The sequence below is a fragment of the Vanellus vanellus genome (assembly GCF_965231255.1).
Source record: "Vanellus vanellus genome assembly, chromosome: 6".
NCBI classification, from domain to species: domain Eukaryota; kingdom Metazoa; phylum Chordata; class Aves; order Charadriiformes; family Charadriidae; genus Vanellus; species Vanellus vanellus.
The window spans coordinates 59,611,238-59,626,886 of NC_138911.1; the positions used below are offsets into that span (position 1 = coordinate 59,611,238).

The 15,649-nt window shown below is 41.6% G+C and overlaps 2 protein-coding genes across 2 annotated transcripts; one reads left to right on the forward strand and one right to left on the reverse strand.

The window, feature by feature from the left end:
- Positions 1–276: 276 nt before the first annotated feature.
- Positions 277–8,614, reverse strand: COA8 (cytochrome c oxidase assembly factor 8). Its single transcript, XM_082485998.1, has 5 exons — positions 8,477–8,614; positions 7,511–7,708; positions 6,360–6,423; positions 4,231–4,321; positions 277–528 (listed from the first exon to the last, which is right to left on the reverse strand). Exons 1-5 carry the CDS (start codon positions 8,588–8,590, stop codon positions 423–425), a joined length of 573 nt encoding a protein of 190 aa, XP_082342124.1. The 5' UTR covers positions 8,591–8,614; the 3' UTR covers positions 277–422.
- A 167-nt stretch (positions 8,615–8,781) lies between these two features.
- Positions 8,782–14,172, forward strand: BAG5 (BAG cochaperone 5). The gene is made up of 2 exons (XM_082485525.1): positions 8,782–8,835; positions 9,498–14,172. Exon 2 carries the CDS (start codon positions 9,526–9,528, stop codon positions 10,876–10,878), a length of 1,353 nt encoding a protein of 450 aa, XP_082341651.1. The 5' UTR covers positions 8,782–8,835; positions 9,498–9,525; the 3' UTR covers positions 10,879–14,172.
- The last annotated feature ends 1,477 nt before the right edge of the window (positions 14,173–15,649 follow it).

Consider the following 15,649-nt stretch of genomic DNA (forward strand, 5'->3'; position numbering starts at 1 on the left):
AGACTGACAACTGCTCCAAAATGAGGCATTTTTGTCTTTATATAATAATATGGTTGGTGAAGACATCATTCTCTGACCTGAATTCAGGTACAGCATCCCGAATCACATGTTCTTTAGGAGCTATGACTCTGTGGTAAACACATGACAGTTGCGATCCATTCCATTTAATGTAAACAAAGAACAGCTTTTGATAGTTTTCTCAGTTCAGTTTTGGCTGGGAAGTATTTTAGATATTCTTGGAATAAAAGGTAAAGGAAATCTACATAATGATAAAAATTAAGACCAATGACAACTTTTATTTACATAGTTTAACAAACAGATTCAAGTAATTATCACATTAGTAATCCAGGTTCTGAATATCACTATAAACAACAGGTTTATAGCAGGCCCAGCTAGTTGTTGCATTCTTCACGGAGCTGTGATTAATTTCCAACATTTTTCTTTTTCCAACGAAGCCACCTCAGAGCTCTCACCAGTGCTACTTGTCCCATGAGGAATGTGATAGTAAAGTTACGTTTATACCAATCTCTAGGATTACAAAGCCAGGAAAATCATCAGCACACAGAACAAGAACAGGAAAAAACAGGTACACAATAATATTAAAATATCCTTTGGCATTGACAAATGACAATTCAGCGATGACCTGCATTTTCCATTCTTTGTGGCAACACTTCTCCTGCCTAATTAGAGTTAAATAACCTATGAAAAGGTCTATATGAATATCTACATCCATGAGCAGATTATGTGTGGACTTCAGGGTTACAACCACTGATAGCTTAACTGTAAAAAAATTAAGGGATGGGTAGCTTTATGACCAATTATATTTGAAATCAGGCAAGATAAAATAATTGCAACCATTTTCATGTTTCAGAAGTAAAGCTGATCATCAAGCTACCTAGAAGAATTTCCTGCCAGTGCTGTGCTATGGGTAAGATTTGTTTGTGCATGTATGAAGATGTGTGTGTTGGATAGGACACAGTTGGTCACCCATAAGGGTGGGAAAAAACGAAATAAAATCATGCTTCGAAGACTAATTGTATAACCCAATACAGGGAACATTATGTTTCTAATGCAGTACCTTTTAAAGGTGATGCCTTTAATATTGCCAAAGTTAGTCTTTATATCTTTAAATAGTTTTTATGAAGCATGCATGGCTTCTGGAACCAATTCAAGATACAGGCTATCCTATCTATATCAGCCCTTTTTAACCGCTGAGCACTTGCTTCAAATTCTTACCCCTTTTAAAAACTAAAGTAATATCATAATTTATTTCTAGTTTCTAACAAGTATCCCTCCCCCATTTTGTAAAATGCTGCACAAGAAGCAATAGAATATGCTTATCATAGAACTAGCAGGGAATATTAAGCACTGAGATTTAGGTCTTCCCTTGAAATCTCTGTGGGAAACCTTGCACATACAGATCTAACATAAACCTGAGATACTAACCTCTCAGTGAGGATAGTAGCCAAAATCATGCTGACAAGCAGCACTGAGCTACCCCCTCAAATGTCACGTTAAATCAAAATATCACGCTAACATTGCAACTGTTTCTTTTCCCCTTTCATGTCTCATTTCCTATATCCTTCTCTATTTTTTTTTCCCCAAAACTAGACTGTATTTCCAGTCTAAATACCCTGAACTAAATACTCATGGCGTCTATGCACTTTTCAATTTTAAGTAAATTTTAGAAGTTGCAACGCTTCAGCAGCCAGTTTTCAGGCCAGCTGGCAACACTGCAAAAGAACATACAGCTGAATGCATAAACAGATTTTTATAAATACGTCCCCTCAAAATCAGCATGCCTGTAAAAAGCTCCACTGCTTTTCAGGGCTGTGCAGTTACACTTTGAAACTACAACGATGCAGCTGACACTACCTGATTTTACAAGGCCGCAACAAGGAAGATCACATTTAGGCACAAAGCCTGAACGCTCTTACCGAGAAGATGGGACACTATCCTGAGCTTGCTACAACAGTGGCATCTGGTGACAAGTTCTAAGATAAACTATTTGCTTTCTCACTCATCAGTTATAGGCAATCTGAACAATACCCTAGCTAAAAATGTTTTACTTTCCATCTTTCCATGCCGGTGCTGAGGTTTTTGGTGAGGTTCCCCCCCCAACTCCCCTTCCCCACGGGCAAGACAAGATGTGCACATTTGTTTTAAATACTTGTTACAGTAAAATTGTTCTTACAGTATAGTATGTTATGGTATATGCACAATACATACAAAGAACCCTAAACCCCAGTTTGTTATAGATCAGTGATAGCAATGGTAGAATTCTCACTAGCATTACACCATTAGGAACCCAGTAACACTTGACACCTTTGAGCCCTATAATCTCTCAATCCAGTCCAGAGAAGAAACTGAAGTTGTGGTTTCATATTCAGTGGGCAACACTACTGTAACTGGATTAAGTGCTATCCTCCTCCAGCTTTCCCTTCCTTCCTCATTTCTAGCCTTCTACCAAGTGTGCACGGCTACTTGCAGGGTAATGTGTGTTTGCAAGTTGTTTTTCAGTTGTTTCAGATCCCCAATCCAGTTTATCAAGTTGTTGTACAAACAGTAACACTGAGACAATGCAGTAGATGTTGTGAAGAGGCACAATGGATCTTATCTTACCCATTTGAGGCTGAGGTTCTACACAGGATAAGTTCAGGCGATGATTTTACAAATGCTTTGCCACACACAAAAAAACCCCACCACTCAAGGCTAATCACTTTCACATTTACTATATGCTTGCAAAATAATAAAACCAAGAATACTAAATATTACTCTCATTAAACAATTTTCCTTTGAGATTAATCACATTTACTAGTCCTTATTTAACAGTCAACTGGAATCTGTTAGATAGAAATTTCAACTGTTTTATTCATAAAATCATAGAATCGTTTAGGTTGGAAAAGACCTTTAAGATGATAGAGTCCAACCATTAACCTAGCACTGCCAAGTCCACCCCCAAACCATGTCCCTAAATGCCACATATACATGTATTTTAAATATCTCCGGTGACTCAAATACCTCCACGGGCAGCCTGTTCCAATGCTTGACAACACTTTCAGTGAAGAAATTTTTCCTAACATCCAATCTAAATCTCTGCTGGCACAACTTGAGGCCATTTCCTCTCATCCTATCGCCTGCTACTTGGGAGAAGAGACCCATCCCCTGCCCCCCTCGCTACAATCTCCCTTCAGGTAGTTGTAGAGAGCAATAAGGTCTCCCCTCAGCCTCCTTTTCTCCAGGCCAAACAACCCCAGTTCTCTCAGCTGCTCCTCCTAAGACTTGTTCTCCAGACCCCTCACCAGCTTTGTTGCCCTTCTCTGGACACGCTCCAGCACCTCAATGTCTTTCCTGTTGTGAGGGGACCAAAACTGAACACAGTATTTGAGATGCAGCCTCACCAGTGCTAAGTACAGGGGGACAGCCACTTCCCCAGTCCTGCTGGCCACACTATTCCTGATCCAAGCCAGGATGCCACTGGCCTTCCTGGCCACCTGGGCACACTGCTGGTTCATATTCAGCCAGCACCCCCAGATCCTTTTCTGCCAGGCAGCTTTCTGGCCACTCTTCCCCAAGCCTGTAGCCTTATTGAACCTCATACCATTGGCCTCAGCCCATCGATTCAGCCTGTCCAGATCCCTCTGTAGGGCCATCCTACCCTCAAACAGATCGATACTCCCATCCAGCTTGGTGTCGTCTGCAATCTTACTGAGTTTGCACTCAAGCCCCTCATCTGGACCAGATATTTAACAGAACTGGCTCCATTTGCATATTTATCAGTTTCAATTAGCAGCATGAAAAGACCCATGCCATAAGAGAAAAAACCTGAGTGCCTGATCATGTCTCAATCTCAGACACGAGATTCATCTCTCCACTAAATCAACAGTAAGCAGCAGCAGAACTCAAAATGATAATGCAAATTTTTGTCAAATGCTAGTAATAGCATTAAAAAAAATAATTTTCTAAAATGATAGCTTTATCATAGAATCATAGAATGGTTTAGGGTTGGAAAGGACCTTGAAGATCACTGAGTTCCAACCCCCCTGCCATAGGCGGGGACACTTCTCACTAGACCAGGTTGCCCAAGGCCACATGCAGCCTGGCCTTGAACACCTCCAGGGATGGGGCCTCAACAATTATGGGGAAAAAAAGTTTAAATTCTAAATTTGATCTTACACTTTTCACTTGGACTGTAATGTATAACACCCAACATAAATACCTTCTACATACCTGTTATACTGCATATGCTTTCTAAAATTTTTACTTAGAAAGTCCTTGTAAAAGTCAGCCATTTCTTCTGCATTCAGTGTTGCTTTTTGACCTGAAAATAAGTTTTGGCATAATAACGTCAAGATAATTCTTTGGATTAAAACACTGGGTTCAGATGCAGGAGAGCTAGGTCTGACTTCTTGCTCCTACGAGCTTGCTGTGTAACCCTGAACAAGTTAATATGCTTTTATCTTCCAACTTTTTAAAACTTATCTAGGGACCCCAGCAGATTAAAAATACTCCTCATCTTGAAGCTGGCATAACTCTTAAGACCTTATAACTCTCAAGACCTTATTACTTGTTAAAGTGATTATGTTAATCAGGTCTTCGATTATTTAGGGAACACATGGACTGCTGTGAAGAAGTTCATAGATCCAGGAGTATCTATCCTTTGAGTAAAATTAATCTCTTATGGAGCTGAAATTTAAACAGCACCAGTAAGAGCACTTAGTAACTTAAATTTCCCCCCTAAAGTCAATAGATATAGGAAGTACCCTATCTATGACTGACATGACATTCAGATGTAAATTTTTTTCCTGTTGCTGTTGATACATTTTAAGTAACTTATACAAAAGAGTATATGTTCTGAGATGTCAGATTTATCAACAATATAGTAGACAATTATTTTGTGAAGGAGCAAGTACAAAAGCTGACTTTGAATATGCCACTCATAAACACAATATAAGAGAAGACTGATTCTCTCCACAGAACATGAAAGGAAAACCTGTGGCTACAGCACAGATGTAGAATCCTGAGAACCAGCAAATATTCTCAACTATACCAGATAATTCCTATACAACTTTTCTGGTGCTTTCAATGCTTCAAAATTGAGGGTCAAACTTTAATGTCCCAGGGGATATGGATATGATGAGGGAGATAACAAGTTGAATATCACAATTCTACCATTCCAAAATACATTTTAAAGCTCCCAAGACTGATCATTGGAATGTAAATTATTGATCAGTTCTTTTTGTCATGATTTACAAATCTAATATATTACAATGGATTAACACACTATGGGATAAACTTACTCTAAGACTATTTGAAGGCTGCCTATTTAACACCTATAGTTAATTTGTTTCTTCATACTGGTATCAGCAGAACTGATTGTAGATTCACTTATATAAAAAAGTAAGCTTTGTTCCAACTGTTCATGAATATTGTTAGTACTCTTATTTTTATACACACACGCAGCTGTATTATAGAACAGAGTTAATCAACACATGCAGCCAATATAATTTTATTTCTAAGGGATGTACATGCTTACTATTTTTCCATTTATTTCTACGGTATAAAACCAAACCAAACCAAAACCAAAACGGCAATATAAAGAAGTGTTTTCTAAACAACACAGAACTTACAATTATTTCTCAACCATACACTGATCACCGGGATACAAGCAGAAGAGAAAAGTAATGGTCTGTGACATACAGAATGTCAGAGCAGATGCTTTACTAAACTCAAACAGAGCATTATTCTATGAACAAAATGTTCAACCTCATACTGCAATGGCCAATTCACTGTTATTATGAAGACATCTTGTTTTCAGTTTCACATAATGAATTAGAGGCAACTATTTTACAGCAACTGTGCTCAGGCAAAGACAGGCAGACAGCAGCTGCTGTCTGCTCAGAAGCTGTCTTATTCTCCCTCAAGGGAAAATATTGTATTCATTATATACACTATGGACCTGAAGCCAAAGAGTGTGAATTTATCCACCCAACCATAACATGCACTTGAGGCAAATGCTCTATATGTTTAGCTTGGCTAGCTCACTGGGTTAGGAGGTGTGAAAGGAAAAAGCCCCTTCCTCCTTAGACTACAGAATGATTATATTGCTTGGCTAGGATTTCAGCGCATTCCCTCCAGCTGCAGGGAAAGAATTAGGGGAAGAACAAAGCAACAAATTATCTGAGCCCCACATGCACATCTGCAGAGTTCCTCCCCTCTTTATGATGCTCCTGAAAAAACTTCTAAATCCTACCCTCAAGATTTACTTGTGACAGAACATAAAGAGCATAAACTAGTAAAATTCAAAGTCAAACAGAATTCAGAATGCATGCTAAACTACAAACAAAGATCTCACTAACCTGTTTCATCTCTCATTTCCAGACCCTTGGCTTTCAGTCTTGAATAAATAAATTCTTCTTTTTCCTAAAACACGTTTTTTCCACATTAGAATCTGATGTACTCAGTCCTTGAAGTTAACCATTGTTTTTGATCACATAGCAGTGTAGTGCTTAATAACTTCTGAAATAATAAGCAGTATTCATTATACTTGGAAACATTTTCCTGAATTCAGTGACTTAGTTAAACTGGTAAGTTTGTCACTTAGATCCTGCTACCTGCATGCATCAATTAATTCATGCAAGTGTTCTACTGAAACATATAAAACTTATTTGTGGAACAAAGTTACAGCTGAGCTTCAGTATTGTTTGACAGCATCCAAACCTTCAGTTTATAAGACAAACTATGGAGATGTGCTGTATTGTATAACTGAGAATTTGAGCATAAAGAAAAACATGCAGCTTAAAAAAACCTGAAATTACTCAGATGGAAACAGAATAATTATTTGTACATAAGCTTTTCAAACTTAAAAAGAAGTTCTATGGAATTGAAAAACAAGCTTCGTTTTTTCTCCGAGATCTTCACAAGTTTTGGGAGGATACAATGATCAAAGATCATCACAAGTGACAGTGAATTACTGAATCATTACTGTTCTTCCAACAAAATTCAGTGCCTCCTAACCAATGCTGCAATCAGGAAAAAAGACAGACCACAACTGAAAAGTCCCCATTTTCAGCCTTGATGGGATACACTGCCAGTGAAACAGGGCATGTCCTTCATTTACCCTTGGTGATCATACCTAATTCTCTCACTTATGACAGAGCAAGAAGAGCTGCAGAATCATTTTAAACAGCCAGTCTAGTCACAGACAGGTCTTGCATGTAGGGTGGCTACAACTTTATATTTTCAGTGCATAAAAGAAAAAAGGCAAATTTCAGTATATGACACTAAACAGCAACAGAATATGCAGGCTTTTTAGTTTTGTGCATAATTTTAAAGCGACGAATGACAAAAAAAAGTAATTTCCACAAAGAGACCATGCACATTAAAAGAAACGGTACCAATTACCAGCCGGTAAGGGCAGGCAGAACTGAACCCTACCTTACCGAGACCAAACCTCCCCAATTTCGGGTGGGTGGGCGCCGAGCGGCACTGGGCGTGGCGACGGGCTCACCTGGCAGAAGGCACGGTTGTGCCGCGCCCAGAAGCGCTGGTCGCAGGCCTGAGCCTCCTGCCGCGCCTCCCGCAGCCGCCGCTCCAGGGACGACTCCTCCGGGGGCACATAGAAGATGACCGGCCGCAGGTTGGAGTGCTTGTCGGGGGGGCCGATCCAGTCGTTACGGGAGTGCGCGGGGGGGCTGAAACCCAGGGCCTTAAAAATACAGGCAGAATTCATTACGACCACTTTAGCAGAGTTTTCCAGGTACGCCCCGATTTGAAATAGATTCCAAAACTCCAGGCAACCTTAAAACATATAAGTATAGTAAGTTCAGAAATTATGCACGTTCATTTACCCTGACCAAAAACGATGCAATAAACTTAAAATTTACTTTTCTTTAAAAATGCACTGCAGAGACGATATATTTGACTCTTTTCCACCAGACATGAATTATTTTTTTTTTTAAAGCAACTTCCCCTCCCCACCTCCCCTCATTTTTGTATCATTGCTATTCCACTTTATTAAAATATTTGATAGCAAGAACTGGCAAGTACGTGAGCCTCCCTAAGCGCCGCTTTCTTTGTGCACCCTTGTGACCATACACAAGCCTGCAGCTTTTCAGGCCGGGTTTAGGAAGAACCGGCTCCAACAGCCCGTAACTCACCGCTCCGTTCGTACAAGCGTTTGACCTCCCCTTGTGCCTCGGCGCCCCATCCGCGCCTCCGGGGAGGGCCCGCCGGGTATTTACAAACACTGGGGGCGTTGGAAAACACAGCGACAACGAGAGGCGGCGGGAAAGACAGGCTTTTTATCGTGACGCGCCCGCCAAGCCACGCTGAGAGTTACCGCGGGGGCGACCTCCCCCGCTCCTCCCTCAGGACTCTGCGGGGGCGGGAGACCCCGAGGCCTCCCCCGCGGCAGGCTCCGGGACGCAGGAGCTGCTGCTACCGCCGCCCCCTCTACGCTCCCCCCCGCATTTACCGCTCTCTCCTGCCGCTCCCCGCGCTCAGCCGTGTGGCCGCCGCCGGCTGAGGAGGAAGAGAGGAGGCGGCGGTGGCGGCAGCCGCCGGCCCGCAGCACTCTGACCGCCGCCATCGCTCGCCTCCTGCCGGCGCTTTACGGCGCTGTCGCAAAGCCGAAGCCGCCCGCAGCGCGGCGCTGCGCTGCGCTTGGGGGCGGTGCCGGGGAAGGGGCCGCGTCCCTCGGCCGCACCGTTCCCGCCTCCGCCGGGCCGCGGGGCGGGGCTCGGCTCCTGCCGTTCCTGCCGTTCGCTGCCGCCGCTCGGCCCGTGGCGCAGCGCCGGGCCGGGCAGCGGGTCCCTTGGCCGGAGCGGCCGGCGGGTGAGGTGGCCGGGGTGCAGAGGGGCTTTGCCGCGGGGGTGGTGGGGCGGCGGGTGGGGTCGAGCCTCTCCTCAGGTGCCTCCGCGCTCTCCCGCGGTGTTGTGTCCTCTCCCCGCTTTGTCGGGCCCTGTCGCTGCGGGGGGGGGGGGGCGGGCGGGCGGGCGGGCGGGAGGGAAGGAAGGCGCTGTCGTGGCGGGGCCCGGAGGGGGCGGCCGGGGGTGGCGGGCGCTGAGGGGGGAGCGGCGGCTGTGGGGCGGTGCGGGGGGACGGCAGCCCTGGCCTGGGGCTGTGGGCCCGCGGAGGCCGTTGGGTTTAGCCGCTGTTTTTTCTCCCGGGGCTGCGGGTGACCGGTTTGTGCCTGCGGTGCCTTCGGCAGCGGAGCAGGTGGGGAAGGGAGGGCTGGGGTGGCGGGTAGGCGCTGAGAGCTGGTGGTGTGGGTAACTAAAGCATCGCCCCCGGAGCCCGGGGGGAAAGGGGTGTGTGACAGTAGAGGGACGGCTATGAAATACCGGGCAAGTGGTTTATTTCTGTTGCTAGCGTTCTTTAAAATAGCTGTAATGCTGAAGGGCTTCGGGCTGTTGTGAAAGTTGTTACGTGTGGCATAATGAAGTGCTTGCATAGCACTCTATTAATCGCAAGTCTCGTTCTTACTTTCCTTGTAGTTCATCTGAAACTGGACGAAAGAAGAGAATGGATATGGGTAACCAACACCCTTCCATAAAACGGTTGCATGAAATACAGAAAGAAGTCAAAGAGATTGAACAGCAAGTGATTGTCTTCAGTGGTCTGTCTACCGATCGAGATTACAAGAAATTAGAAAGGAGTCTTACTAAACAGCTTTTTGAAATAGATTCTGTAGACACCGAAGGAAAGGGGGATATTCAGCAAGCCAGAAAGCGAGCTGCTCAGGAAACAGAGAGGCTGCTGAAGGAACTGGAACAAAATGCAAACCATCCGCGCAGACTGGAAATAGAGGCTATATTCAAGGAGGCACAATCGCTTGTGGAACGTGAGATTACACCCTTTTACAAAGGAGGTAACTGTATAAGTGATGAATTTGAAGAAGGTATTCAGGACATTGTACTGAGGCTTACCCAGGTGAAAACTGGAGGGAAAGTTTCTTTACGCAAAGCAAGGTACCGCACTCTGACAAAAGTGTGTGCTGTTCAGGAGATTATAGAAAGCTGTGTAAAGCAACAGCTGTCGCTGCCACTCTCTAATGATGCGCATCCTTCTGTCTCCAAAATTAACTCTGTAATGTGTGATGTGAACAAAGCAAGAGGAACTCTCATTGCACTTCTAATGGGAGTGAATAGTAATGATACTTGCAGGCACCTATCCTGTGTGCTTACGGGCCTCATTGCTGATTTGGATGCTTTAGATGTCTGTGGTCGCACGGAAATAAGAAACTACAGAAAGGAAGTAGTGGAAGAGATCAATAAATTGCAGAAATACCTGGACTTGGAAGAAGAAGCAAATTCTACTCACGCTTATGATTTGGCACAAAATCAATCCATTCTAAAAATAGAAGAGATCCGCAAGAAAATGAAGGAAATTAATTCTTTACTTTTAAAAACAGAGAATGCTTCTGATTTGTATTTGGGATCCAAAGCAGAGTTGCAGGGGTTAATTGCCCACTTAGATGAGGTGAGCCCAGGAAAGAATCCCTGTATTAGAGAAGCCAGGAGAAGAGCAGTAATAGAAGTTCAAACTCTTATAACGTATGTTGATTTGAAGGAAGCACTTGAAAAACGGCAACTGTATCCTGAGCAAACTGCTGCTGAACATCAGTCTCATAAAGCAGTTTGGACTGTCCTTGGAAACTTGTCTCAAATTCAGCAGGAGGTGATTTCATTTGATGGAAACAGAACGGATAAAAATTACATGAGATTGGAAGAACTTCTTACAAAACAACTTCTAGCACTTGATGCTGTTGATCCACAAGGTGACGAGCGGTGTAAGGCTGCCAGAAAGCAAGCAGTAAAGCTCGCACAGAATATTCTTTACTATCTGGACATGAAAACAGATGAATGGGAATACTGAAACAGCCATGACCTAACATAGAAGAACGTTTTTTCCTTTGGCACTTTATGCAGATCATTGGCGGCACATAATAAAAGTGGTGTGTTCTGTGCTTGCTTAAATCACGGAGGTTGCATAAGCAGTTGACTTGGCTATATGTCTGCTATCCCACACAGTCATCCACTTGCCATGGCAACTGTCAGTACACCATCAGCAATTCTGGTCTTTGCTATAAGCAAAAAGAAGTGTGATTCTCTGAAGGAATAGCTTAGTACTTGATCAAATGGCTTCTTTTTTTTTTCTGTTTTTGTTTTAATAACCTTGTGCAATGTTCAGTGAATGCAGATTTTTCAAAGATGCAGAAACTTCCTTATGGTACAGTACTGGCAAAACTATTTAAAGACGACTGGACATGAAAGTTAGTACTCAAGCTTGAGGCTACATCCAGCAACTTCACAGCAGTCTGGATATGCTCTTAATGTGCTGTTACAATAGAAAGTATAAAGTGCGAGAAAACCTGCTGGCTTTTTGGCTGATTTATTCCATCCATCACACCTTCCTGGGTGTTTAGATTTCACTATAATGCCAGCTGCAAATTAGCATTTACATAGGCAAGCCAATTATGTCTATTTTTTGTAATGCCTTAGCCCTTTGATTTGCAAAAATAAGGTCGTGGAAACTCGTGTTGGTGGAAACTATTTCAAATTACTGCTTCAAGGTACTGAGGCTTGGAGAGGAACATCTGTGTATTGACCAGATAAATGGGTTTTCAAGGATATCACACTGCCATCATAAACCCCTGAAAACTGCACTGAACTTTGATAAGGCTACTTAGGTGTCTTTTTAAACTCTGCTGTTTGGTCTGGTTTTGACTTGTCGTTTCAAATTCGGTGAAAACAAACAGAATTCACTTTGAAGTGAACGAGCATTTTGGAATTATTTTTGTAAAATTAGGTAGCTAGCTCTAAAGATGTCCCTGATGATGTAAATGCGTGTTATATATTTCATACTGGTCAGGCGTGGCTTCAAGCATGTCTTGGAAAAGACTTGTGGCAAATGTCTCTCCTTGCAACTCATCACTTAATTGTTTTAGTAACTTTGCAAATATGCTTGCTTGTACTATTGTATGCACCTACCTTTTTATTTGTGGCTGCTAGTGCCAATCACATTTCTACTATAGCATGTTTTTTGGCATTTTTTGAGAGCATGGCATTAAAATGAATTAATTATAAAGATATATTTAATTATGGATACTTTGCACTTCGCTCTTTCATGTTGAATTAATGAATTATTGTTCTGTAGATGATGATTTGCACCACTTTAAGGAGTAAAAACCATTTCAGATGTTAAAATAAATATTTTTAGATCTATTTTTGACTGATTAGAGAGGACAGTACTGTCTGTGAGAGACAAGTGCCTTTATGACACCACTAACTTGCACCGTCATATGTAGATATAGGAACTGTTTACTGGCAGCTTGGCACATTTGCAATCTTTGCAAACTGGATTTCTCACATATATATAATTCTACTAGAATATGTCAAATTAACATAATACAATAGGTGTCAATTGTTCTATAGAGTCCTGAGAATGAGTATCAAATTTGGGAACTAACGATTCTGCTTAAAAACGAATGCATTGATGTGGAGATGGGGGACTCTGGGCAGGTCTTCTGTGCCTATGATACAAGAAGGAGAGAAGATGTTTGCTCCATAACATGCTTTGAGATGTTGATGAAAGGCTGTGTAGTTTCAGGGTGTGAATATATTTTGTTTGTGATTGTACAGGTGATTGTTTTGCAAATTGACTTGCCAAAAATGATCTATTTTTTCAATTGTGTACACTGCCTAAGGCACAATTTGGCAATGACAGAATGTTTGTCGGAGGATTCTCTCTGCTCCTTCGGAGGTACAACCCCATTCAGTTTGTCTCTCCTTACCTCAAAAAAATACTTTCCCCTAGTTAAAATTCCAGTCTATATTTATATATTATGTGGCTAACACAGAATATTAATAAAGTTATACACCTGAATTATTTTACTCATTTCAAGCTTTATACACATTCGAACTGCAACTTCTGATTTGCACTTATATTTTTAGGAAACATGAGAGTTTGATAGCGTAATGATATTCATTTTTCTTTACATTTTTCTTTAGTATTACTTTCAGGTCTGCAGTGGTTTCTTGTAGTTTGCTTAACAATTTTGTGTCCATGTTCTTTGGAGGTTATGTGTAGCTTTATAAATGTTTGAACCTCTTATGTAAAAATGAGTAAGTATCATTTTCAGATCTGTTCTATTTTAAATTTGTGTGTCTTTTAGCTTTTCTGAATGAATTGTTACGCCTGCTTCTCTGAGGAGGCAAATGTGTAAGGTTAGTGTAATTTTGACTAGCTGAGTAGAGTTCAGTAGCAACATACTAAGTGGATTAAGCTTTTACCCAGTGTTATCTAATCTAATAAATTGACTATTTAAATTTTATGGTAAAATCCTCATCTGGATTAATTCACAGTTTTTGCATGAATGAAAGTAATAAACTAAATATGCTTAACCAAAACCAATAATGCACAGATTTCTCAAAATCTTGCTTTTGTGCTGAAGAATGTAATTTCTCTGTTTTTTATATCCAAAGATTGAGGGACACACAATTTTTCTTTCCGATACGGCAGGCTAAAATAATCAGCAGAATGTAAATGGACCAAATTGCAAAAGCCTGCATTTTAGTACTATACTGAAATATAATAACTTTTCTGTGTGCCGTGTAATCTACCTTAGAGCAAAATAAATAATTGGCTATTTGGGGGAGAGGTAATTCTACATCGTTACTCCTATTTGTTAATTGTATTTCTTTTTAAACTAGTTTTCTTTTGTTATTTCAGTGTTTATTTTTGTTGTTTACGACTCAAAGTGGTTTTTCTGTGTCACCAGTTTGGAGAATTTTAAGTATGATTCCTACTTTTTCAGTTTAACAGAAATTAGTGTATGTGCTCCTTATGGTGTATATGTCTTGATTTATTGCTGTGTGAGATATGGCATTTGTATATACAAATTCAAGATTAAGTATTGCAGTGTTATATACTTGATTATTAATAAAAATACATTACTACATTTTACTAGGTATTAATTTGAATGTTATGCCCTGCTGCCTTTCTCTATTTATTTTTGAATGTGGGTTATCAGAATGTAAATTATTTTTGTCTTAGAGAAAGTGTTTTTATTAAATATATAGACATAAAGCGCTCTTTTTTCCTCCTTCTTTAAAAGTTTGCTTTTTCACTGCTGTATTTATGACAATAAAGTTCTTTGCGTGAAAACCACTCCTACCTCTGCTTGCTAAATCCGGTGCCTTTTGGTTTTCTCTGCATTCAGCGTTGCGTTAACAATCATTGCATCGGTCGGTCCTTGCATTCTTTCTTCAGCGATGGCTTTGCATACTCCTGGGCTTCAGTTGGGTGATCGCTGCAAAAATGCTCGTGGCTGTTTTAAGATCTTGCCACTTTTCTGTTGAAGGATGCTGCCTTAACAGATGAGCTTGCAAAACCGACGGTGTGAAGTGTCTTCATGTGCAAAGTCAATGTGGGTTAAAGAACGGTCAGTAGGAGTTAAGATAATCTGGTTTTAAACTGTGTAGATGAGGCGTGTTCACATGATTGTTCTGATGGCTCAGTATGTTTTCTCAAGATGCAGTGAGCCAAGTTATCAGCTCACTGCTGATGGAAATCAGAAATTCTATTTCTGCCCAGAAAGCTGTTGGCTTTGTGCAGTTTCTGCTGCTTGGCCAACTCCTATGAGCTGATCTAATCCAATAAAACGAGAGAAAACAAACTTAAAAAACGGAGGAGGGAGTTTTCTGTAGGTTCAGTGAGTAAAACTGGCTGGTAGAAAAGCTTCATGGGGGCCACAGCTACTGCAAAATGAATGGGTGGGTCATGTGGCCACGGGTTAGGGAGCAAATGTTAAGATTTTCAGTAGCAGTAAGTCATTAGATCAACCTTCTGCATAGTTAAATTTCTGGAGGAGAAAGAGGGAGAGAAGGTGACACTATCAACCCCTGCAGACAAGTAGGAATTTGGTGCTTTAGTAACGGGATACGATGAAGGCAACACAAATGAATCATGTACGGAAAATAAACCAGTTGCTCTTTTGTCTTACATCGGAAGTGTTCAGGCAATAAAAAGCACAAGTGGTCATGTGGAAGTACAATACACAATCTGGAAAAGTCTTACTCAGAAAACATCCAGTAAGAATGCTTATAAAGGTTGAATGTTTCTATAGGTAAGAAGTTCACTGTATCTTCTTTCTCTCCCTTTTAACAGTATAGCTTATTTGAAGAAAATACATTCTTCAAAGACCAGTACATCGTCTGGGCAGTGGTGCTAGGTGTCGCTCAGCTAGCTGCTGACCTGTTTGTCTTGACCAGCTGTTTACTTGTCAAAGGAGAGAATTTGCCTTGCTGAGAATTTGTGCGTGCATGTGTTTGGGACAGGCAGATTTTGGTGCCTGAAATGGTTTACCTGGAAAAACTCTGTGTTATATTGCCACGTAGGTGTATCTTCTCCTTTGGAGAATTCTCCGCTGAGAACCTGAAGGAGCAGAAGGACTTCAGCACTGAACCCATGGATCGAAGGCCTGGGGGTTTAAGCTGGCTGCAAGCAGGAGACATTTAAATGGCAGGAGCCTGGAAAACTTTCCTGTTGGAGGAAACTGCTGGCAGAGACACGACCAAATGTTCAGAGCTGATGTTGTGAGTGAGCCCTGTGCCTGTTTCCCTGTTGCTTATGAGCTTTCATTGAG